This window comes from Panthera onca, chromosome X, assembly GCF_046562875.1.
Source record: "Panthera onca isolate mPanOnc1 chromosome X, mPanOnc1 haplotype 2, whole genome shotgun sequence".
In the NCBI taxonomy this organism is placed as follows: Eukaryota; Metazoa; Chordata; class Mammalia; order Carnivora; family Felidae; genus Panthera; species Panthera onca.
The window spans coordinates 116,480,881-116,507,330 of NC_138357.1; the positions used below are offsets into that span (position 1 = coordinate 116,480,881).

Here is a 26,450-nt window from a genome sequence, read left to right on the forward strand (position 1 = left end):
AATGGAGAGTGGTGATGGTTGTACAACATTGCAAATGTACTTAATGCCAATGAATAGTACATTTAAAAATGGTTAAAATGGGGGGCGCCTGGGTGGCTCAGTCGGTTAAGCGTCCAACTTTGGCTCAGGTCATGATCTCGCGGTCCGTGAGTTCGAGCCCCGCATCGGGCTCTGTGCTGACAGCTCAGAGCCTGGAACCTGTTTCAGATTCTGTGACTCCCTCTCTCTGACCCTTCCCCGTTCATGCTCTGTCTCTCTCTGTCTCAAAAATAAATAAACGTTAAAAAAATAAAAAATAAAAAACATTTTAAAAAATGGTTAAAATGGTAAATTTTATGTGTTTCACTACAATAAAAAAAATTTTAAGGAAAAAAATTGCCCGCATGAGGAACTATTCTGGATCAAAGGAGACTAAACAGTCATGAATGGGTAAATCATGCATTAACATTTCAATGGTACAAGATGACTCAAGAAAAAGAAGTTAAAAACTTGGTTTCATGTTATGTACACATCAATCTGAATGGTTTCGAAAGCCTTTTCAGTCATAACATTTCAATCTAAACACTGTTGTAAGAGGCTTCCTGGTATTGATCACTCTGATATTTCATATCTAAAAAACACTTCAAACTTAGACAATACTTAACCAAATGATAAAAATTTAAATTACCAGTGAGGGACAATGAGACATCACATGCCTCCTAATGCCTTCATTACCTGAGAAGGACCCACTGTTTATGCAGGATCCCAACAAATATACATAACCTTAATCTAAACATGAGCTGGTTAGTGGCTACCAGCCAAACCCAAATTTGGTGCATTCTACAAAATAGTGTCATGAAATGTCATTTTACAAAATGTGAACGTCACAGAAGACAAAGAAAAAGGCTTGCAGGAACTATTCCAGATCAAAGGAGACCAAAGAGTCATGACAAATAAATTCAATACATGATGCTGGGGGGGGGGGGGGGGATCCTGATTCAGGAAAAGACAAAAAGATTCCATGAAGAACTTACTGGGGACAAGTGAGGACACTGGAATACAGACTGCAGAATAAAGTGCTATACTGATATTAAACTTACTGAATTTGAGTAATTGTATGTGCTTATGTTCAGTTTTTAAATTTTATACACCAGTGGATGGGGCACCTGGGTGGCTCAGTCAGTTAAGTGCCCAACTTCACTCAGGTTGTGGTCTCACAGTTCGTGAGTTCGAGCCCCACGTTGGGCTCTGTGCTGACAGCTCACAGCCTGGAGCCTGCTTCGGATTCTGTGTTTCCCTCTCTCTGCCCCTCACCTGCTCACTTTTTCTCTCTCTCAAAAATCAATGCTACAAAAAAATTTTTAATAAATAAATTTGACACATCAGTGGAAAACTATTAGTAACATTATCTTCACTAGATACTGTAAGTCTAAAAAGAGAGAACTGTTCATAAATGCTGTAATCTAGTTACTGAAAGTGTTTCTCACAGGAGTATGAGATAGCAATTCTGCAACTACTTTATATGTATACTAGAATTAAACAGGTAAATATTCAAGCTTAAACTATTAAAGCATATAAGAGCATGATGTATGAAACTTCACCTCAAATGACTTCATACAGGTAGATGATAAATAAATGCATGAATGGATGGATATAAAATACATAAACATACATGGAGGGAGAGAAAGAAAATAAGGCAAATGTGGCAAATGTTAAGTAAATCCAGGTAAAGGTTTTATAGGATTTCTTGGTACTAGTCTCACAACTTGTCTATCAGTTTGAAATTACTTCAAAATAAAAAGTTTAACCTGGGTCCTTGAATTATTACATGACAGAAAACCACCTACACAACCAGAAATACCCACACTGGGAAGGAAAACTTCTGTTGTGTTAAGCCTCTGAAAGTTGGGGTACACAAATGCTGGTGTTACACTAATACAACAGGGCTTTAATGTTAACTGATCTTTGTTTCTTTGAGGGCTCAGCTTTATTTTACTTAATCAAATGTTTATCACAAATATTCTAGGAAATGATATGAAATGGATATGGATCCACCAATGAATACTAAAAATTAACAGGCAAAAGTTTGAGGAGAAATAGGATATTCATATAGTCTCAAACCATCTCCCCCAAGATACTTTAGCTATGAGGGATACCCAGCAGACAGTAACATAAGGGACCAAAGTAAATATCACCATTAATAAGACCTATCTGGCACAAAAAGAGACACTCAGATCAATGGAGCAGAATAGAGAACCCAGAAATGGACCCACAAATGAATGGCGACTAATCTTTGACAAAGCAGGAAAGAATATCCAATGGAATAAAGACAGTCACTTCAGCAAGTGGTGCTGGGAAAACTGAACAGCGACATGCAGAAGAATGAACCTGGACCACTTTCTTACACCATACACAAAAATAAACTCAAAATGTTTGAAAGACCTAAATGTAAGACAGGAAGCCATCAAAATCCTCTAGGAGAAAGCAGACAAAAACCTCTTTGATCTTGGCCACAGCAACTTCTTAACTCAACACGTCTCTGGAGGCAAGGGAAACAAAAGCAAAAATGAACTACTGGGACCTCATCAAAATAAAAAGATTCTGCACAACAAAGGAAACCATCAGCAAAACTAAAAGGCAACTGACAGAATGGGAGAAGATATTTGCAAACAACATATCAGATAAAGGGTTAATATCCAAAATCTATAAAGAATTTATCAAACTCAACACCCAAAAAACAAATAATCCAGTGAAGAAATGGGCAAAAGACATGAATAGACACTACTCCAAAGAAGACATCCAGATGGCCGACACATGAAAAAAGGCTCAACATCACTCATCATCAGGGAAATACAAATCAAAACCACAATGAGATACCACCTCATACCTGTCAGAATGGCTAACATGAACAACTCAGGCAACAACAGATGTTGGCAAAGATGCAAAGAAAGAGGATCTCTTTTGCACTGCTGGTGGGAAGGCAAACTGGTGAGCCACTCTAGAAAACAGTATGGATGGGGCGCCTGGGTGGCTCAGTCGGTTAAGTGGCCAACTTCAGCTCAGGTCATGATCTCTCAGTCTGTGAGTTCAAGCCCCGCATCGGGCTCTGTGCTGACAGCTCAGAGCCTGGAGCCTGTTTCGGATTCTGTCTCCCTCTCTCTGACCCTCCCCTGTTCATGCTCTGTCTCTCCCTGTCTCAAAAATAAATAAAACATTAAAAAAAAAATTTTTTTTTAAATAAAATACAAAAGAAAACAGTATGGAGGTTCCTCAAAAAATTAAAAATAGAACTACTGTATGACCCAGCAATTGCATTACTAGGTATTTACCCAAGGGATACAGGTGTGCTGTTTCGAAGGGGCACATGCACCCCAATGTTTATAGCAGCACTATCAACAATAACCAAAGGATGGAAAGAGCCCAAAGGTCCATCGATGGATGAATGGATAAAGAAGATGTGGTATATATATATGTATGTATATATATATGTGTGTGTGTGTATATATATAATATATGATGCAGTATTACTAAGCAATCAAAAGGAATGAAATCTTGCCATTTGCAACTACGTGGATGGAACTAGAGGGTATTATGTTAAGCAAAATTAGTCAGAGAAAGACAAATATCATATGACTTCACTCATATGAGGACCTTAAGACATAGAACAGATGAACACAAGGGAAGGGAAGCAAAAATAATGTAAAAACAGGGACGGGGACAAAACATAAAAGACTCTTAAATATAGAGAACAAACAGAGGGTTTCTGGAGGGGTTGTGGGAGGGGGGATGGGCTAAACGGGTAAGGGGCATTAAGGAATCTACTCCTGAAATCATTGTTGCACTATATGCTAACTAACTTGGATGTAAATTTTAAAAAATAATAAAAAAAGATGTATCAACATTATGAACTCCATGATAGAATGCAATGAAAAGGATGAATTATTGTTTTTCTAGCAATCCTGCCAAAAATGCACAACTTTATTCCAATCATAAGAAAACATCAAACAAACCCAAATTAAAAACTATTCTACAAAATAGCTGATCAATACTCTTCAAAAGCGTCATGAAAGATTAAAAAGATTAGACAAGGCTAAGGAGACATAATTAAACGCAATATAGGATACTGAATAGTGTCCTAGAACAGAAATAGACCAGTGGAAAAATGATGAAATTTCAATAAGGTCTGTAGTGCAGTTAATAATAATGTAACGATGTTAATTTCCTGTTCTTGATCACTGTACTGATTATGTAAGATGTTAACATTTAGGTAGCAAGGTAAGGAATATAAGGGAACTCTTCTATTTTTGCATCTTTCTAAAAGTCATTTTCTGTAAGCTTATCTCTTGAGTGATTGAATGAATATTCCTACTAGATTGAACATACATGTTAAATTCCATTCCTACTCAAAATTCCACTAGAACAATAATACGGGGTTGTTGTTTTTTAAGTCTTAAACCTACAAAAACGAGAGAAAGGGAAAAAACAAAATTACAGTGGCTAGAAAACAGATGGACATATAGTGATAGCAGGAAGTGGAAACAAAGGAGGTCATTTCATACAACAGACTCTGGGAAAGGACCCAACTCCCTCTGAGATGTAAATAAAGCTAGAAGCAGGAAGATAACAGCATTTCAAACCTAAGACACCATTATTTAGGTAGTACTAAGAAAACACAGCCAAATAAGATAGGACACAATAGTATTACCACTTAGTGTTTATCTTAGAGCTCTTTTACACTTAGATTTTCATTTATCACTCACATATACATAGAAAGGTAAATAAGCAAAACTAGTTGTTCAAGGTTTTCCTAAAACTTCATATTCAGAACTGAACTTCTGTCAATCATTTTGACTAAGAGTGGTCATTGTCCATATTTTTCCATAATGCTGTCCTCTGTGCTATCAACGCCATTTGGCGATGGAGCATTTCTTTTAAAAAATACACAAAAAGAAACTGGAACCATTAGTACTCAGCTCTGAATTTTGTAAAGCTAGACTATTTTTGACTACTATTTTCAATTTGCTGCTAAACACTGAGGGAGCATCCAATTACCAACTCTCTCACGACCTCCACCTTCCATCCATTTGGATCCTAAGAGTTAAGAGTGTGTCACTCTGCACTCCAGTATTGTTTCCCTAGCCACTAACACCCAATCTGACAGGTTTTTTTTAACGTTTATTTATTTTTGAGACAGGGAGAGACAGAGTATGAACTGGGGAGGGTCAGAGAGAGGGAGACACAGAATCTGAAACAGGCTCCAGGCTCTGAGCTGTCAGCACAGAGCCCGACGCGGGGCTCGAACTCACGGACTGCGAGATCATGACCTGAGCCGAAGTCGGCCGCTTAACCGACTGAGCCACCCAGGCACCCCTCAGTCTGACAGCTTTGATGCAATGTAAGAAACCATTAATTGTGAGATGTCCTAATTTTAAGTACAGGAGGGGGGAATATGTGCCTCAAAAATAAATAAAACAAATCAAGACAGTGCTGTACTAACACAATGACAGAAATGCAGATCAATGGAATAGAATGAGTAGTCCAAACACAATCCCTTATATTTATGTTCAACTGATTTTGGACAAGGGTTCCAAAACCATTCAATGGGGGGAAAAATGATGTTACAACAACTTTGCAACAAATGATACAAAGACAACTGGATATCCATATACAAAAGAATGGAGCTGGACCCCTACCTCACACCAAATACAAGAATTAACTCAAAGTGGATCAAAGACCTAAATTTTTTAAAAGGTTAACTATAAAACTCTTAGAACATAGGAGTAAATCTTTGTGATCTTAGATTAGGCAATGGTTTCTTAAATATGACCCCAAAAACATAAATTATGAAAGCAAAAAGTAAATAGATTACATCAAAATAAAAAAAAAATCTATGCTTCAAAGGACACCATCAAGAAAGTGAAAAGACAACCCACAGAATGAGAGAAAAATTTTGCCAAGTCATTTATGTGATAGGGGACTTGTATAGAAAGAACTACTACAATTCAATATTTTATAAAGCCAAATAACCTAATCTAAAAATGGGCAAAGGATCTAAATAGACATTTCCCTGAAGAATTATAAAGGGCAAATAAGTACATGATAGCATCAACATCATTAGTCACCAGGGGAATACAAATTAAAACCACCATAAGATACCATTTCTTACCCACTAGGATGGCTATAATCGAAAAGACAGACACTAACAAATGTTGGTGAGGATGTGGAGAAATTGGAATTCTCATATATTGCTGATGGGAATGTAGAACAATGAAGCAGCTTTGGAAGAGTCTGGTAGTTCCTCAAAGGAACCAAGAGAAATAAAAGCATACATCCACATAAAAACTTGTACACAAATGTTCACAGCAGCATTATTCGTAATAAACAAAACGTAGAAACAACCCATATGTCCACCAACTAATGAATGGATAAATGAAATGTGGTATATACACACAACCAAATATTATTGAGCCATTAAAAGTACTGATACATGCTACAACATGAACACTGAAAACATTATGCTAAAAAAGCTAGTCACAGGGGGCGCCTGGGTGGCTCAGTCGGTTAAGCGGCCGACTTCGGCTCAGGTCATGATTTCACGCTCCGTGAGTTCAAGCCCCGCGTCGGGCTCTGTGCTGACAGCTCAGCGCCTGGAGCCTGTTTCGGATTCTGTGTCTCCCTCTCTCTGACCCTCCCCCGTTCATGCTCTGTCTCTCTCTGTCTCAAAAATAAATGTTAAAAAAAATTTAAAAAAAAAGCTAGTCACAGATGACCACATATTGTACCATTCCATTTATGTGAAATGTTCAGAACAGACAAAACCATACAGATAGAAAGTGGAGTTGTGGTTGCCTAGGGATAGGAGGACTGTAGCTGACTACTATTGGGTACCCTGTCTGGGGTTTCTTTTTGGGGTGATGAAAATATTCTGGAAATTTACAGTGAATACACTAAAAACTGAATTGTATACGTTAAACGGGTAAGTTGTATAGTATGTGAATTATATCTCAATAAAGCCATTAATTTTAAAAGTGAGAAAACAAGAGACAAAAGAGAAAACAAATTTAAAAAAATATAACTGCATGAGTGTTCCAAAGCTGATTATGTTAAGTATATCAAAATCCAACAGGATGTATGTAGAAAATGAAATCTTTATCGTATGTAGTATTTATTAAACTAGTGCAATCAGTTCAGGTGGCTTAGTTAGGATTATTAACGTATCAATGTTTATATGGTGGCTGAAAAGCCCAATAGTAGAAAGCAATATAGTTAAAAGTAAATAGAAATGGGGGGATTATAATTACTGACCTAGCAAAGAAAATACATTAACTAGTAAAGTGATAAAATCCATTACCCTCATTTGGGAAGGGTTAGGAGTATTTGTTACAATAAAAAACCAATATGGGTATAAAAAGAGCTGAAATTGAACATATGTGAGATATTCTATAGTACATGAAACTCGGCTTGTAAACACTGTAACATTTAGTAGAAAGGAGGAAAATATAATACCCAAAGAGAATTCAAATACATAAATTCAATCTGCTTTTATTACTCAGTGCAATCTCCCATTCTAGATGTAGAATAATATACAGTAGGGGTTGGCAAACTTTGTAAACACTTTAGGTTCTATGGGCTATAAACAGTCTCCGTTACAGCTATTCACCTTGGCCACTCTAGAGCAAAAGCACCCGAATATAATACAGAAACACACAAGTGTGGCTGTGTGCCAATAAAACTTTGTTTATGGAAGCTGAAATTTGAGTTTCAAATAATTTTCACATGTCATGAAATATTTTTTATTTTTGTCCAAACCATTTAAAAATGTAAAAACCATTCTTAGCTCATTGGCCGTACCAAAAAACAAAATGAAAAAAAAAAAATAGATGACAGGACAGATTTGGCCCACAGACTATTTTGCCATCCCCTGATAGAAGAATCTTTTCAGTATCAGAAACATTGTACAACAAACTGACAAAAAAGGAGCAACCAAGTCTTACACTGCACAACAATACCTACCAGAAACAAAAAGGCACACTAATAAGTATGCCTCATCTGGAAAATAGTGACAAAAACCATTAAGAATATCTATGGTAATTAAGTTAATTACACACAAAAATTTCTAAGAATATAGTATTGGATGCCCAGAAAGAACTCAAAAACTATTTCCAATATTATTAGCAAAAAGATACTCATGCTGACTCAGAGAGAGAAGACAAAGGCAATGATTCCATTTCTGCAGTAGTACAACACAGATCAGAATTAACAGTGATTACATTTAGGTCTAAAATTCCCTGCCATGGTATTTTCTCAAGAAAATCAAAAATTCTTAAGACTAAATTTTATTTCAGCACCAGGAAGCTGTTATTTACATATAAGACAAGTTTCTAGAAGAGAAGTGAGAACGACAAAATATTTGAGACTTACTGCTCTAAAAAACTACCCAAAGAAGGGGCGCCTGGGTGGCTCAGTCGGCTGAACGTCCAACTTTGGCTCAGGTCATGATCTCACAGTTCAAGAGTTTGAGCCCAACGTCGGGCTCTGTGCTGACAGCTCAGAGACCAGAGCCTGCTATAGATTCTGTCTCCCTCTCTCTCTCTCTCTGCCCCTCCCCGCTCATGCTCGCTTGCTCTCTCTCTCTCTCTCTCAGAAACAAATAAACATTAAAAAATTTCAAAAAAAAAAATTACCCAAAGGATTCCTCAAAGGAAAAATTAAGACTAGGGTCAAGATTCCATCCTTGGCTACACGTGTGAGGCCAATGCTAAAGCCAGCACCATGAAATGACCTTTACCAAGGATATGTTCCATCTTAGAACCCACAAAAAAAGTCAGTATTCGATAAACAGCTCAGGGCTCATCTATTGCACCTGACCACTTGCTACTTCTCAGTTTCTAAGTACAAGGCACTTTAGCAGAACCATGTGTTCAGGAACTGGAGAATTCTACTACTTGCCCCCAACCCAATCCTCTGTCACACACCCTGCAGCACCAACAGAAAGAGAAGCCATTTACTGATTACCATGAGAAGTACCTGCAAACACTGTATTTACTTGACCTGCAAAGGAAAGCTTCTAAGTCACAAACAGAGCAGCACTACCTGCCTTTTCCAGATAAAAGTGCATTTTGAGACAGAAAAGCAAATCGATACTCATTTTGATTTCACAACCTTAAACAATGGAATGCTGACAAAGCACCCTGCTATACATTCACCCAACCACCTGTCACCAGCATCACCCTGAAATACAAAGGGCTATTTTTATGTAGTACACTACAGAGATAGATAATATCCCATTGCCATGGCAACAAGTTTTCCAGAAGATATGCTAGCCCATGAAGAATGCAAAAGAGAACAAAGCTATTTCTTTGCACTTGCCTTTACTTTGCATATATGAGGAAGATTCCAAGTTTTTTTTTAAGGCCTTGGTTTGCTCAATAGGGCCTTAGTAAGTCTGAGCAATGTACAAAGAAATCCTGAGTGGACACATATACACACATAGCTAAATCCCTACAGGAATCTTATCCTTCAGGGAAAGAAAATGCCAAACTAATGCCAGGTCACATCTCCAAATGTTGTAATATACTTTCTACTCCCCTGAATTCATCTCTGGTCCTAGGGCAACCTTTCCCACCATGTGCAGCTACCTCTTAGCAGAATCTCCAAGAGGGTCACTCTGTTTCTGTATTTTTTCCCGGTGCCCTGAACAAGAACAAACACAGCAACCCATGGAAATGTCTCACTCTGATCAAAAAGCACACACATGCCCACATCTGATATCCAAATGCAAAGAGACAACCCTACAGTCTTCAAGGCTTCCCTAAAGAAGTGGAAAGCAGCAGCTCAGACGGACCGGTCGCTCCTGTCCAGTCCCCTCTTGTCCCCGCTGGAAGTATGCACAACCAAGCCCAGCTTGGCACAAATGGACTTCCCTCACCTCCCCCACACCAGCCATGCCCCATTCTCCCTAGGATCTAGGGCAGTCATTCCCAGTCCAGCTTGTAGCCCATGCCGGCTTTTCCTCCATTTATCCCCCAGAGCCACAACCCTTCTTCATCCACCAGACCAGGAGGCTGGTCTCTATAAGCTTCAACACCAAGGCTTCCCTGCCTCTGGCTCCCACTTGGGCACTGTAGCACATCAGACAGCTGGAAACAGAGTTAGTTATTTGTCCCTCAGCCCACCAGCTGCACGCCCCCTCCCACCCGGGGCCATAGTTCTGGCAATGGTTGCATTCTTCTGGACTACTGTTCCTTTAGAGGAACCACACCTTTCACAGCTCCAGCAACAACATTCCATTCCTTGGCCCCTTCTGATCTAGAGACAGCCATGGTTCCTGCTGCTGCTAACCTCTCCATGCCTCCACGTTCCTATATTCAGTAAAACCCTCTGAGCATCCCATTTCCTTCAGGGCCCTGAACAATACATAGCCTTACCCCAATTTCTGTTGGCTTCCTTGGCTTCGAAGTTTAATCGGACTTGACCCTAGACTGTGCCATGCTCTGCTTTACAATACTGAAGCTCCTTAGAAGTCCAAATCCCCTATTCACATCCATAGACTCACCCCTTTAAACAAGAATTCCAACATTTACACAGAATTGCTGTGAAAGCCATAGCCTCTCCATTGAGACATCATCAGGAAACCTCCCTTCTTTAATGTTTCTTTAGAGAGAACGTGCATGCACATGGGGGAGGAACAGAGAGAAAGGGAGAGAGAAAATCCTAAGCAGGCTCCTCACTGTCAGCACAGAGCCCGACTCGATTTCTCAAACCATGAGATCATGACCTGAGCTGAAATCAAGAGTCGGACGCTTAAGCGACTGAGCCACCCAGGCCCCCCTCCCTTTCTTTTTTAATTTGTCTCTTCAATAAAGACTGAATTTCAACACAAATAATTATGAAAAGTATTACCAGAAGTCACTTATCTTTGTGATCATGGGCAAGTTACTGAATCTCTGCGCCTCTATTTTGTTTTCTTCAAACTGGAGGCTGATAATACCTATCTTGTGGCTTGCTTGTGAGAAACAAGATGAGCATTCTACACGTTATAGAACAAGGTGAATTACATGGTAATCAGTAAATAAATGGTAGTGCCTACTATAATTATTATCACATATCTACAACCAGAGTAAATTTTGCCCCAAGGGACATTTGTCACTATCTGGGAACATGTTTGGTTGTAACAACTAGGGGAAGGGCAGATACTGGCATCTACTGGGTAGAGACCAAGGATGTTGCTGGACATTCTATAATGCACAGGACAGCCCCCACAGCAAAGAATAATCTGGCCCAAAGTGTCAACAGTGCCAAAGTGGAGAAACCTTGATATAGAACAAAGAATAAAGTAAAACAATCTAAGACATCCACATGTTAAATTTCATGCATTTTGCTTCCAGTGTCATCTCTCAGTAATAGGACTCTGAATTTACCAGAGTGCATAGCAAGGAAAAGAATTAAAACATTTTAAGACAATTTTACAGGAATCCTAAAAAAAACAAAAAAAAAAAAACAACAACAAAAAAAAAACCCAAAAAAAGCAAGCACACCAAACATCTGCAGGGGCAAAAACCTGTTCGTGTACAACATCATCTATTTTTCATAAGGCTGACCCTGAACTAAGGGATAAAAAAAGAAATTTTTGCATTACATATGTTCTTCTGAAGGCATCAGGGCAAACATTACACATTTAAGAAAGCCTGCTTTAAAAAAAAAAATTCTTAATTGCTGGCATTTATGGGATTTTCTTCAATTAGTCAGGAAATTAACACAGGTGAAACATTTAATTACCCCCCCGGAGGCTGAACAAAGTTATTTTTCTGTAAACCAAGAGCAAAGTGTTACAAATGAATTAAGTCAAAGCAAATGTTTACTACTAACCTAATATTAACAGCTTCTCCTGGTCCCGAATTAAATTATGAGGAAAGCTGAGTTTCTCCAGTCTGTTAAAATCACTTTTCCTCTCAGGTTCATGTTCTAGCCAGTCTCTGAAGTAGAGATAATAGTGGTAAATAACACAGACCCAAAAGCCAGCTGCCATGTGCTTCACAGGGGCTCCCTGGAATGAAGTGGAGTTGAGTGGGCCAGATAGAAAGGTCAGGAGCAGAGAGAGGGGAGCAGGGACTGCAGGGTGAGGGCCTAGAGGAAGCAGCTGAGCATTCATTCTCTCTGGGCTTCCTTCCCCCTGGCAGGGCTGCCTGGAGGGGGAGGGACCACCGCAGCCTTATGGAATCTCATTCCAGACCCAAACTTGCCAGCAGTGCTGCTGCCATTCTGACTCTGGAAACAATGAACTATGAAGAACTGAAATTCCTAGTGCAGACACCTCGCAACTCTTCTGAGCAAGGCTTCTTAATCGTTTTTTATGCCCCTACCCTTGGGTGGTCTGCATGGACCTCTTCTCAGAATGTTTTTAAATGCATAAAGTTAAACACTTAAAATAGATAGGATATAAAAGAAATATCCCGAAATTTAGCTATCAAAATATTAAAAAGCAAGCTTGTGGTAGTAATGCATGGGTTTAAATATGCATTACTACCTGTGATAACTGTAGTATGATAAAAAAAAAAAAAAAAGCCTATTTCTACAGGTGATGAAATCACAGGTACGACTACAACTGTGGTTTGTTGCCTGCACACACAATAGAAGGAAATGCCTGGTTTCAGTTAGGGGTTGGTACAAATAAAAATGTATACCTTTCCACATCTAAATCCACAGACCCCTGAAATGGGCCCAGGCCTGCTTTCGTGTATTCCAGGCAGGAGTGGGCATGCAGGGCGTTCATATGTGCTTTTCGGCTTTTTTTCCTGCCTCCTACTAGTTTAGAGGAAAAACAAATTGCCTAAAGACTAAAACTGACAATACATGACAAGGTAATATATTTGCCAGTTCTACTTGGCATAAGAAAATGAATTATGCATGTTTTTTAAAAAGATAAAGAAATTTTAAATGACTGGTTGGGCAAAAACATCCATATTTTCAGGCCCCCAAAAGCTGAACAGAGTAATTTTCTGCTTCAGAAAACTCTGGAAGGCAAGTGAGGTACAAAATTCCTAAGGTGACACATACCCCCAATAATTCTCACTTCCTGGTATCTATGCTTTTGAATTATCCTCTCCCCTTCAGTGTAGACAAAACCTGTGACTTGCTTCTAAACAAGAAACAAAAGTTGTCCACCAAAAGGCGATGAGGGATCACACTCCTCTAAGCCAACTGGAGAAAAAGACTCTCCTTAAAGAAGCCAACAGCCATATTATGAATTGCCTGTGGAAAGAGTCATGTGGCAGGGAACTGCAGGCGGCCTCTGGTAGTTGAAAGCTTCAGTCCTAAAATCACAAGGAACTGAATTCTACTAACAACTACATGAGCTTGGAAGATGTCCCCGAGCTCCACAAAGGAATGCCACCCAGTCAATGCCTTCATTTCAGCATGTGAAATCCTGAGCTGAGGACCCAATTAAGCCATGTCAGGACTCCTGACCAAAAGAAACAATGAGATAATAAATATGTGTTGTTTTAAGGTGCAATTCAAATTTATGCAAGGTCATTATAGAGCAATAGATAATTAATGCAGTAACCAATAGAGAGGATGACCAACCATCCCAATTTGGCTGCGACAGTCCAGCTTTGAAAACAGAGAGTCCCATGCCCCAGGAAACCCCTCAGTCCTGAGCAACCCAAGCTGGTTAGTTGCTGCTACGATCTGAATGTGTGTCCCCCACAAAATACATATATTGAAATCCTAATGCCCAATGTGATGGTATTAGGAGGTAGGGCCTTTGGGAGGTGCTTAGCTCATAAGGGTAGAGCCCTCATGAATGGGATTTAATGCCTTATCAAAGAGGCTCCAGAGAGATCCCTACCCCTTTCCACCATGCGAGGACACTGCAAGAAGGTGCCAGCCATGAACCAGGAAAGGGACCCCTCACCAGAAAGCAAACATGCTGGCACCTTGATCTTGGACTACCAGCCTCCAGAACTTTGGGCAACAAATTTCTGTGGTTTATAAACCACCCAATCCGTAGTATTTGTTTTGTTTTTTGCTTTTTTAAGATAAAGTCATATTTATTATAATAGTGTATGACATGTTGCAATCATATATGTTAGATGTTATTTCCCTCCTAGCAGTTTTGTTAAATAGCAGGCAGAGAAAACAAAACTGATCAACTGGTAACAGAGCTTTAAGTGAACAAGGTCTTGGATCATGCTATGTAAGCAATTCCATCTTCAGTTACAGATTTTTCATAGTTCTATAGTTTGTGTGATACTTGTTATAGCAGCCTAAATGGACTTAGTTGTCCACCAAAAGACCATGTACTCAAGAAAAGAATGATGTAGGGGCCCCTGGGGGGCTCAGTTGGTTAAGCGTCCAACTTCAGCTCAGGTCATGATCAGTTCATGAGTTAGAGCCCTGGATTGGGCTCTCTGCTGTCAGCACAGAGCCTGCTTCAGATTTTCCGCCCCCACCCCCTCTCTGCCCCTTCCCAGCTAGTGCTCTCTCTCTCTCTCAAAAATAAACAAACATTTAAAAAAAACTTAAAATCAAATCTTGGAAAAAAAAAAGGAAAAAAAGAACAGAATGATATAAATATAAAACCCTAGATACTTGCCTTTGCGAAACAATGAGAAATTTTGAAAAAAATCTGGAAAGGAGCCAAACCCTCTTTAAAAAGTTACTGACAATTAACGAAACAACTCAACATTTCCTGACGACCAATTTTCTATACCCTTAAAGTAGGACAGTCCCCAGTTATGCATGTGAAACTAGGCCAATATTCAAATCCATCTTACATTATTTTTTAAGTAATCTCTAACCCAACTCGAGGCTTGAACTCACAACCTCACCATCAAGAATCTCACGCTCCACCAACAGAACCAGCCCAGGCACCCCCATCTTGTATTTCTAGTCTTCACTTTGCTGCCTTTTCAATCTCCCTGTTGGTTTGTCCAATTATTCTAAATCAGTCTCAAACACGTTCTCTGCCACTAGCTCGATTGTATGGAACCATCATTCAGTCTTGCCATTTGACCAAAGACCACATATACCTTTCCTGCCCATATTAAACCTCTCCATGTTCCCTTCACCTGACCACTCCCAGGTTCCTACTTTAAAGATAAACACTATGAGGGGTACCTGGGTGGCTCAGTTGGCTGAACGTCCATCCAACTCTTGATTTCAGCTCAGGTCATGATCTCACAGTTTATGAGTTCAAGCCCCGAGTCAGGCTCTGTGCAGACAGCACAGAGCCTGCTTGGGATATTCTCTCTCTCTCTCTCTGCCCCTCCCCCACTCATGCGCGCGCATGCGCACGCACACACACACACTCAAAATAAACAAACGCTTTTTAAAAATAAAATAAAAAATGAGGCACCTGGGTGCCTAGATGGCTCAGTCAGTTGGGTGGCCAACTCAGCTCAGATCATGATCTCACCGTTCATGAGTTCGAGGCCCACGTCTGGCCCTGTGCTGACAGCTCACACCCTGGAGCCCATTTCAGATTCTGTGTCTCCCTCTCTCTTGGTCCCTCCCCTGCTCGCTCGTGTTCTCTCTCTCTCAAAAATAAACATTAAAAACAATGGAGCCTGGGTGGCTCAGTCGGCTAAGCGTCTGACTTTGGCTCAGGTCATGATCTCATGGCTCCTGAGTTCAAGCCCCGCGTCCGGTTCTGTGCTGACAGCTCAGAGCCTGGAGCCTGCTTCGGATTCTGTGTCTCGCTTTCTCTCTCTGTCCCTCCCCCAGTCACGCTCTGTCTCTCTCAAAAACAAACAAACATTAAAAAAATTTAAGAATATCAGTGTGTAGAGGGACCTGGGTGGCTCAGTCGGTTAAGCGCCCGACTTCAGCTCAGGTCATGATCTCACAGTCTGTGAGTTCAAGCCCCTCATTGGGCTCTGTGCGGACAGCTCAGAGCCTGAATCCTGCTTCAGATTCTGTGTCTCCCTCTCTCTCTGCCCCTCCCCTGCTCATGCTCTGTCTCTCTCTGTCTCAAAAATAAATAAAAACATTTTTTAAAATTTTTTAAAAAAGAATATCAGTGTGTATTTCACTGCCTATAAAGAAGCTTTTGATATTTGTATGCATTTAGTACAGTCCCCAAGTCATGTGCCATTCTATAGAAATTAAAATGCCACCTATTTTCCTTAGGCATAAAGGCCTCTACAGCACCATAATGATGAGTCATTGTAAGAATAAGTAATGAAGATTTTTAAAAAGGACACATAAACGAACTAGAGCTATATGTGTCCACAAAGATGAATCCCAAAAACCTAACAATGAGAGGAAAAGTGAGTTGCAGAAGGTTACAGAGTACGATGCTCCTAATTTTAAGTTGAAAAGCCATACAAAATATATTGTTTTAGTGACATACATACACACACACTATACACACACACGATATATACACATATAATAAAAGTATTAACATTTTTTTCAATTCATGCACACCAAATTCAGGACAACAGTAACCTCTGGGGCTGGGAGGGAGGAGAATGGGACCTGAGAAGGAGGTCACAGGAAACCTTCACACTAAATGAACTATTTTACTGATTTGTTGGGTAATCCTCTAAATTTTGCACTCTTCAAGTATTTTTTTAGAAAAGAGTCAACAAGCAACTATAATGCAAATGTCCCTCTTTTAACGAAACAATGGTTTGGCTCTGGAACTTCCTATATCTGCTGGCATTCTTTCTTTTTTACAAAAAAAGAATTACTATCTCAAACAGCATACATTCTTAGTTACTGTTTTAGTGTTCTGGCCTCTATCCCCTTCCAGTGTATGTTACAAAGGGATATGATATAAAGATGCAAAAATAGAAAACTGCTTTATTAGCATTTTTAAAAAATAGTTCTAGCAAATAGTCTAACAATGGGGAAAAGTTCACAAGAATTTGTCTTTTACCCTACAGTTTTCTTTAATGATTAAACAGTTGCTTCAATGAATTACAAGACAACCTTTAAATACGACTTCTTCCCAAAGCTGAGTCCATGCCCAGGAATTTTTTAAAAATCCCCTACTTCTAACAGCTTTGTTTTACTTGTTTACCTCAATCAAAGCTGCTTAAATAATCATTATTTATTGGCTTTTTTTCCAATGCAATGATTTCCCCTGGTATTACAGAATCAGCAGTGTTTTATGTCTAAGAGTTAACTATCAAGTCAGAGAAAGATAAATACCATATAATCTCATTTACATGTGGAATCTAAAACCAAGCAAACAAACCTGAATTCATAAATACAGAAGATGGGGGGAGGGGGTGGTGAAAGTGATCAAAAGGTACAAACTTCCAGTTATAAAACAAGTCATGGGGATGTAATGTACAAAATGGTGACTATAAATAATATGATATTGTATATTTGAAAGTTGCTAAGAGAGCATGTCATAAAAATTCTGATCACACACAAAAAAAATTTATAACTATGTGTGGTGACAGATCTAGATTTACTGTGGTGATCATTTCACAAAATATAAAAATATCGAATCATATTGTATACCTGAAACTTGCATTTTTATATAATATTTAATATATAATGTTACATGTTCATTATATCCCAATTTAAAAAATAGACTATTTCAAAACAAAAGAGTTAACTATCATTAAAATGAAAACAAATTATGACTACTTCAAATATGCACAGCATTCCCTGAGACTAACACATTATACTAACAGAAAGATATAAGCCTATATAGGGGTGCCTGGGTGGCTCAGTCAGTTGAGTGTCTGACTTCCAGCCCAGGTCATGATCTCACGGTTCATGGGTTCAAGCCCCTCATTAGGCTCTGTGTTGACAGCTCAGAGCCTGGACCCTGCTTTGGGTTCTGTGTCTCCCTCTCTGCCCCCGCCCCCCCCCCATACTCTGTCTCTGTCTCTCTCCCTCTCAAAAATACAGTAAACATTTAAAAATTGTTATAAATAAGTCTGTATAGTTTATTGAAGTCTATATATAGTTTATATAAGTTTATGTAAGTCTGTATAGTTTATATAAGTCTATATAGTTTAAATTCATCAAATACAATACTCGCTAGTTAAGGTAGATATTTTATTCCTAAAGGTTATATTTCCTTTTTTCTTTTTTTTTTTTTTTTGAAAGAGAGAACATGTGCGAGTGGAGGAGAGGGGCAGAAGAACAGGGGGAGAGAGAATCACAAGCAGGCTCCATGCCCAGTGCAGAGTCCAATGCACAGAGCCCAAGGCAGGGCTTGATCTCAGGACCCCAAGATCACAACCTGAGCTGAAATCAAGAGATGGACACGTAACTGACTAAACCACCCGGATGCCCCTCTTTTTTTTTTTTTTAGGTCAACTCTACACCCAATGTGGGGCTTGAACTCATCACCCCTAGATCAAGTCACATGCTCTACCAACTGAGCCAGCCAAGTGCCCCTCTAAAGGTTATATTTTAAAATGTCTCATAATCAAATAAACTGAAGAATAAAAAACATTTACGTTGGAATGTAAATTCCATGAAGACAGGGATTTGTGTTTGATTCATTGCTGTAACCTCAGAACCAAGAACTGTGAAGTTATGTGCAATCGATACTCAAATACATGTCAAACCTAAACCTGATTCCCACCACACTACCCTATACCTTCTAGTAAAATGCTGGCCTTTCAATACCAATAAAATACTTCCCAAGTGAGAAACCAATCACTCTAACATTTGTAGTTCTTTGTCTTAAAAACTGTTACTCAGATAGCCATATTTTCTTTTTCTAATTTTAAAGGGTTTTGTTCTAACATTTTTCAACTAGTACTGGAATCTGGCTTCTAAAATAAATCAGCACATGAATACAAATACTCTAAGGGTACCTGGGTGGCTCAGTCAGTTAAGCGTCCGACTTCATCTCAGGTCATGATCTCGCCATTTGTGAGTTGGAGCCCTGCATCGGGCTCTGTGCTGACAGCTCAGGGCCTGGAGCCTGCTTCGGAGTCTGTGTATCTCTCTCTGCCCCTCCCCCACTCATGTTCTGTCTTTGTCTCTCCTTCAAAAATAAATAAACATTTTTTTAAAAATTTAATAATACTCTAAAAGTAAAGACCAAAAGGCCTTTTTTTAAAATAGGCTACTATAATGCATTAAAATATAATTCAAGATGGCAAATAAGCATATGACATGATGCTCAACATCAGGTCATTAGGGAATTGCAAATTAAAACAACAATGAGATATCACGGCATTCCTACGGTCAAAATCAAAACCATTGATATCATTAAATGCTGGTGAGAATGTGGAGAAACATGAACTCTCATTCATTGCTGGGAGGAATTGCAAAATGGTACAGCCATTTCAGAAGATGGTTTGGCAGGTTCCCAAAAAACTAAAGATACTCTTACTGTATGATCCAGCAATCACACTCCTTGGTAATTACCCAAAGGAATTCAAAACTTGAAGTCCACACAAAAACCTGCACACAGATATTTATACCAAGTTAATCCATAACTGCCAAAACTTGAAAGCAACTAAGACATCTTCCAGTTGATGAATGGATAAACTGTGGTACATCCAGACAATGGAGTATTTATTCAGTACTAAAAAGAAATGAGCCATCAGGCTATGAAAAGACATGGAGGAATCTTAAATGCATATTATTAATGAAAGAGGCCAATCTGAAAAAATTACATACTGTGTTTTTCCAACTATATGACATTCTGAAAAATGTAAAACTATGGAGACAGTAAAAGTACCAGTGGCTGCCTGGGGTTGGGCATAAAAGGAAGGGATGACTAGGCAGAGCAAAGAGAATTTTTAGGGCAGTGAAACTATTCTGTACACACTCATGTCATTATACATTTGTCCAAACCCATACTATGTTCAACACCACAAGTGAACCATAATGTAAACTATGGACTCTAGTTGATTATTGATATGTCAATGTAGGCTCACCAACGGTAACAAATGTACTACTCTGGAGGGGAGTATTCCTAATGGGGGAGGCAGTATGTGTGTGTGGCCAGGGTGTATATGGAAACACTATGTACCTTTCCCTCAATTTTGCTATGAAACTAAAACCGTTCTAAAAAATTAAGTCTTAATAAATATATATTTTTAGTAATTTTTTTATGTTTATTTATTTTTGAGAGATAGAGAATGCAAGTGGGGTAGGGGCAGAGAGAGAGGAAGACAGAGAATCCAAAGCAGGTCCCCATACTGCCAGCACAAAATCCAACATGGGGCTCGAACCTGCAAACCGTGAGATCATGACCTGAGCTGAAGTCAGATGCTCAACCGACTGAGTCACCCAGGCACCCCAATAAATACATATATATATATATATATATATATATATTTTTTTTTTTTTTTTTTTTTTTTTTTTAAACACACAATGTACAACACCCAGAGCGAACCTTAATGCAAACGATGGACTTTGGGCAATAATGGTATCTCAATGTCGATTGTAACAAACATACCAACCTGGTGAGGGATGTTGATAATGGGGGAGGCTGTGCACGTGTGCTAGAAGGTGATATACGGGAATTCTCTGTGCCTTCCCCACAATTTTGCTGTGAACCTAAAACTGCTCTGAAAAAAAATAATTTATATATATATATATTTCAACAGAAAAAAAAAATCCCTAAGATAACTCACTTCCATGACAAGTAACAGGTATAGTTTATTTTTACTTTACAAAATTAAGTATTTAAAAAAAATTTAACACTTATTTTTGAGACACAGAGAGAGACAGAGTGTGAGCAGGGGAGGGGCAAAGAGAGGGGGAGACACAGAATAGGAAACAGGCTCCAGGCTCTGAGCTATCAGCACAGAGCCCAACGTGGGGCTCAAACTCAAGAACTGTGAGATCGTGACCTGAGCTGAAGTTGGACAATTAACCGACTAAGCCACCCAGGCGCCCAGTAAAAAATTAAGTATTTCTGAAAAACACTTACTCCGGGTAAGACTTACGCCCTGCCTGAAACATTATGGCAATTTTTTTAAGTTTATTTATTTTGAGAGAAAGAAGGAAAAAAAAAAAAAAACACTAGGCAGGGAGGGGCACAGAGAGGGAGAGACAGAATCCCAAGCAGGCTTCGAGCCATCAGTGCAGAAACTGACATGGGACTTGAACTCAGGAACCCATGAGATCATGACCTGAGATGAAATCAAGAGTCAGATGCTTAACCGCTTATCCAACTGAGCTACCCAGGCGCCCTTCATTATGGTAATCTTAATTGTATGCTTATTAAAAAAATAATAATCCAGGGGCGCCTGGGTGGCTCAGTCGGTTAAGCCTCCGACTTCAGCTCAGGTCACGATCTGACAGTATGTGAGTTCGAGCCCCGTGTCGGGCTCTGGGCTGATGGCTCAGAGCCTGGAGCCTGCTTCCGATTCTGGGTCTCCCTCTCTCTCTGCCCCTCCCCGGTTCATGCTCTGTCTCTCTCTGTCTCAAAAACAAATAAACGTTAAAAAAAAAATTAAAAATAAAAAAAAAATAATAATAATAATAATAATAATCTGGCTGTTACCATAGAAACTACCAGGGATGGTAGCACCATGATTTGAGCAGTTATACCTGTTGGTCCACTTAATTCTGAACTTACAAGTTCCTGTTTAAGGGAAAGGCTAAAAACGTCCACATTTGTTTTAAAGAATGGCTAATACACTCATGGGGAAATGCAAATTGAGTTAAATGGAGCACACACGAGCGCACACACACATCAAGATATGACATGCCATGCCACACCCCACCCCACCCCACCCCACCAAAATGGTTGGTAAAAATTAGGTGGCTACTGGCTGCTAGCTTTGTTTGAATCTCTCTGATTACATTTCCCTGTCCAGGATGCCTTTGATGTTAATTTTCACCTGTATGAAGAATACTGGATAATTGCAATTGTTAGGTTAATGGGGAAGATGTATTTTGTTTTGCTGAGCTGAATAAGAGAGCTTAAAGCTCTGAGAAATTTACTGCAAGAAAACTTCTAGGCCTCTCCCCCTTTGCCAATATCTGAAACAGTCTTCTGCAAGCAGAAGACATCAAGAATATAACCTCATGGGGCGCCTGGGTGGCTCAGTCAGATAAATATCTGACTTCAGCTCGGGTCATGATCTCACGGTTCGTGGGTTCAAGCCCCACATCGGGCTCTGTGCTGACACTTCAGAGCCTGGAGACTGCTTGGGATTCTGCGCCTCCCTCCCTCTCTCTCTGTCCCTCACCCGTTGGCATTCATTAGATCTCTCTCTCAAGAACAAATAAACATTAAAAAATTTTTTTAAAAAAAGAATATAACCTCGTTCATGCAAAAGCACTGTGCCTTGGGTTCTTTCTAAATCATATATACCTCAAGGGAACATGGATTCTAACACCAGGAAAGCCTCCTCCCCAATTCCTTAGGAGTGGTAAACCAACTCATTCACATTTAACATGCCCACCTTCTTTTACCACATTCCATGTATTACTGACTACAAAATAAGCCTTAACAGATGCCCAGCTGTCATTTATTTGCTGTATGGACTCAATCACTTATTCCTTTTTCAGTTAAGAAGCTGTAACAGCATTTAATATATTTATATGCTTGGGAATATTCTGAGGGCCACAAGTAATGGCCATGGTTTGTGTTTTAATACACTTTTTGTCTACCTAGTTCAGCTCAACCATGGAATGGTAACTGCAAAACTTTCTGCATATCAAGGACTTTTTTTTAAGGTTTTTTGGTTGTTTTTTTTTTGAGACAGAGAGAGGGAGAGAGAGAATCCAAAGCAGACTCCATGCTGTCAGTCCGGAGCCTGACACGAGGCTCGAACTCACAGTAAGATCATGACCTGAGCCAAAACCAAGGGTCCAATACTCAACCAACTGAACCACCCAGGTGCCCCTAATCAAGAACTTCTTTAAGGCATAAACAGCCATGCTAAGTTCTATGAATACTAATTACATTTTCAGAAATCCCCTCTAAAAGGTCAAAGATTACAGAATGGCTAAAGTTATGCTCACAAACATATAGGCATATGTATGCTCCAGTAGTATAAAGCACAAAACAAACCTTACAAACACAGTGATATTGCAAGTGAACCATAAAACCCTCACTAATCCTGTGGAACTAGATTCTAAAATACCACTCCCCACTCTAAATATTCAATCGATGTTAACTTTCATACTAACTACTGCTTTTAAGAAAAGCTTCGTTTCCATGCACCCTAATGTTTATAGCAGCATTCTTTACAACAGCCAAGATATGGAAGCAGCCCAAGTGTCCCTCAATTGATGAATGGATAAAGAAGATGTGAGATACAGATATAACGTACTGTCATAAAAAGGAATGAAATCTTTCCATTTGAGAGTATAATGCTAAGTGAAATAAGTGAAAGAAAAATACCATATGATTTCACTCATATGTGGAATTTAAGAAACAAAACAAATGAGCAAAGGGGAAAAGGAGAGAGAAATCAAGAAACAGACTCTAAATTATAGAAAACAAACAGAGGGGAGGGGGTTGGGGGATGGGGTGAAATAGGTGATGGGGATTAAGGAGTGCACTTGTCCTGATGAGCACAGGGTGATGTATGGAAGTGTTGAATTACTATATTGTACACATGAAACTAATTTAACGCTGTATGTTAATTACTGGAATTAAAAACTTAAAAAAAATAATTTTAAAAGCTTCAATTCATGTTTGAGGCTTCATATTAAAGAATCTTACTGTGAAAACCTGGTGACATCAAAAGATAATGCTTACCAAGTAGTCCTTCTCCAAGCAAAGCACAAAATAAAGCATCTGCTGTGGACTATCCCCTCCTCCTTTTCCAGGTATAGAGCAGTCAAAAGGAGATAGCTATGATACACATTACTTTCCAGTTCTATTTCAAGTCCAAGTAGTAAGATGGGAAACTACAGCTGTCCCCCATGGTGGACATCTGGGGTCCATCTCTAGCCCTAAACAGTAAGCTTGGCTTTGCCTTGACAAACGTCCTCTTGCAGCCCTTTGTCCCTGCTCTGCAACTTATTAAGGCTTTCCAGTTTAATACCAAAATTCAGAAATACGTTAATAAGCAAATACATATAGATGGGTATACGTTTACATGTATAGAGGGCGAACAACATTCAGTTCTGGGCCCCCTGCTCTACATACATACATACATACATACATACATACATACATACACACACACACACACACACACACACACACACACACACACACACACTTCAAGTTCAAATCCCAGCAAGGCACCCCGGGCGCCTACCCCTTTCCACTCACCCAGCAGAGGGAAAAGCAGGAGCAGCGAGCAGAGGTTAAACCAAACACCAGCCAAAACAAACACCACTTCCAGAACAAGGCAAACTTTGGGTCTGGGCGGCTGCAGAGCCCCAGCAATGGCCGGGGGAGGGGAAGGAGTGTCAGTCTGTCTCAGGAGAAGAAGACGGGGAGCGCACCCAGCACTCCTGAGCTGAGGAGGAGGCTGGTGTGTTCCCCGGGGGACAAGGGCGTCGCCACCATCCCCGACTTCGACCTGGCCGAGGCGTCCAGGTCCCTGGGCAGCCCCATCGCCCCACCCCGCCCCCTTGTCCCCACAGAAATGGTCCCCACAGACCGTCAGTGGCAAGATGAGCGGGGACTTACCTGGTGCAACGTCTCGGCGGGCAGCTGTGACGCCCGGAATAGGTCGGCCACAGGGCCCGCGGCTGCGGTGGCCGCGCTGGGGACGGCTCTGGCGGTCTCAGGGGGCCCGGACCCGGGGCCCCCGCCTGCGGCGCCGGCGGCGGCGCAACGCGCGAAGAGCTCGGAGTAGCACTGCTGCTCGCCCTCGCTCAGCAGCAGAGGCGGCCCAGAGCCGCAGCCCCCGCCCGCCGCCGCCTCCATGGGGCCTGGAAGGGAGTCCGGGGGAGCACCGTCACCGGCTAAGTAACCGCCGCCTTCGCCTCAGTCTCCGCCGCCTCGGTCTCGGTCTCGGCCTTGGCCGCCGCCGCCGCCGCCGCCGCCGCCACCGCCCCCACGCCCCGCAGCTGCCGCGCCGCCGTTTCCTCCCGGCGCGCGCCGGCCCCGCCCCCGGACTTGAATGTTGTGCCTCCGCCGCGCGGCACATGGAGACAGGCGCGGGACGGACCAATCGCAGCCTGGGATCGCACCCCGGCCCCGCCCCCGCCGTCCGCCCCGCCCCGCGCCCCGCCAGGTAACTAACTCCGCGGGCCGCCCTCCTCGCAGCCGGTCACCTGCCCCGCCCGCACTCCCCAGGCCTGGAGGGCGGGGGCCAGTCCCAGGCGCGCCCACCCAGCCTGGGAGAGGTGCCTTTGGCTCTCCGCCCCGGCTGGGAAGGGAGGCATCTAGACCCACCTGGAGTATGGCGCTTTTCAGGGGGCGGAGAAAACTGTGATTTCTCCCTAGAATGCTGGAGCAGGTGCGGCGCCCTTCGCAGAAAAGGGAGAAGGCATTAGAAATTAAGATTCCCTTTTTTTCATAGCAGCGGTGCTTGAGTCCTGAAAAGCTAGAGGACAGAGATCTCCATCCGAACTGGATCCCAGTGACTCCCCATGGTGTTCACGGTGATGAGGTTAGGCCACTTTCTCAGGCATGGCTCAAACCTGGAGTTGAGTCTTAAAAAGGAATAGCATCAGTTAGTATTAAATACTAGAGCAATAAGAGTAAAAAGGGTCTTGGGAAGAATTGTATATATGTATATATATATATATATACACACAAATGTATATATAATATACATATACATAATATGCATATACTATATGCATATATTTTTGTATACATATGTATACATATGTATACGTATATGTGTGTATATATATGTGTGTGTGTGTATAAAGCCGCACTGGGAAACACTAACCCAAAGAAAAAAAAAATGAGTCCAGCGTTAAGCACTAATAAAAAATATATTTTAGAATTTACTAAAGAGGTATTTAAAACTTTCACCCCAAATAATTTTAATTAAAAACAAAAAACGATCTCAAGAGGGGCGCCTGAGTGACTCCGTCAGTTAAGCCTCTGACTTCCACTCAGGTAATGATCTCACGGGTCCGAGTTCAAGCCGCATTGGGCTCTCTGCTGTCAGCGCAGAGCCCGCTTTGGATCCTCTGTCCCCCACTCTTCTCTCTGCCCCTCCCCTGCTGACTTTCTCTCTCTCTCTCTTTCTCTCTCTCTCTCAAAATAAATAAACTTTAAAAAATACCGATCTCAAGAAATAGTACTCATGATAACAAATATACTTTGATATTTTGGTCAACTAAAACAAGGAGAAAGGACAGGAAGATGGGAAAAAATCAGCAGATGGCAAAGGGGGGAGAATACATAAGAAAAATTATGGGGGGCACCTGGCTGGCTTAGTTGGTAGAACATAGAACTTTTGTTGATCTTGGTGTCATGAGTCCAAGCCCCACGTTGGGAGTAGAGCTTACTTAAATAAATGGGTTTTTTAAATGAGAAGAAAAATTATATCAATTCATAAGTGATTGCCAAAGTAAGATTTTCCTTTTGGAATCTAAAGAAATGAAATAGAGAAGAGGATCCACTCCAAAAGGAGGAAGTTCTTATCTCTTCACTA

The 26,450-nt window shown here is 40.7% G+C and overlaps 1 protein-coding gene across 6 annotated transcripts in view; it reads right to left on the reverse strand.

The window, feature by feature from the left end:
* REPS2 (RALBP1 associated Eps domain containing 2) overlaps positions 1 to 24,943 on the reverse strand; it is a 216,758-nt gene extending 191,815 nt beyond the window's left edge. For 2 of the 6 annotated variants that reach the window (XR_014136652.1, XM_081792504.1), the window contains exon 1: positions 24,521 to 24,943. Coding sequence is in view for 5 of the 6 variants with exons in the window: in XM_081792504.1 (XP_081648630.1) it covers positions 24,521 to 24,760 (240 nt within the window). In the remaining variant the exon portion in view is untranslated. The remainder of the gene's footprint in view (positions 1 to 24,520) is intronic. The other 4 variants (XM_081792503.1, XM_081792500.1, XM_081792502.1 and 1 more) reach the window with 2 other exon arrangements.
* Positions 24,944 to 26,450: the final 1,507 nt, after the last annotated feature.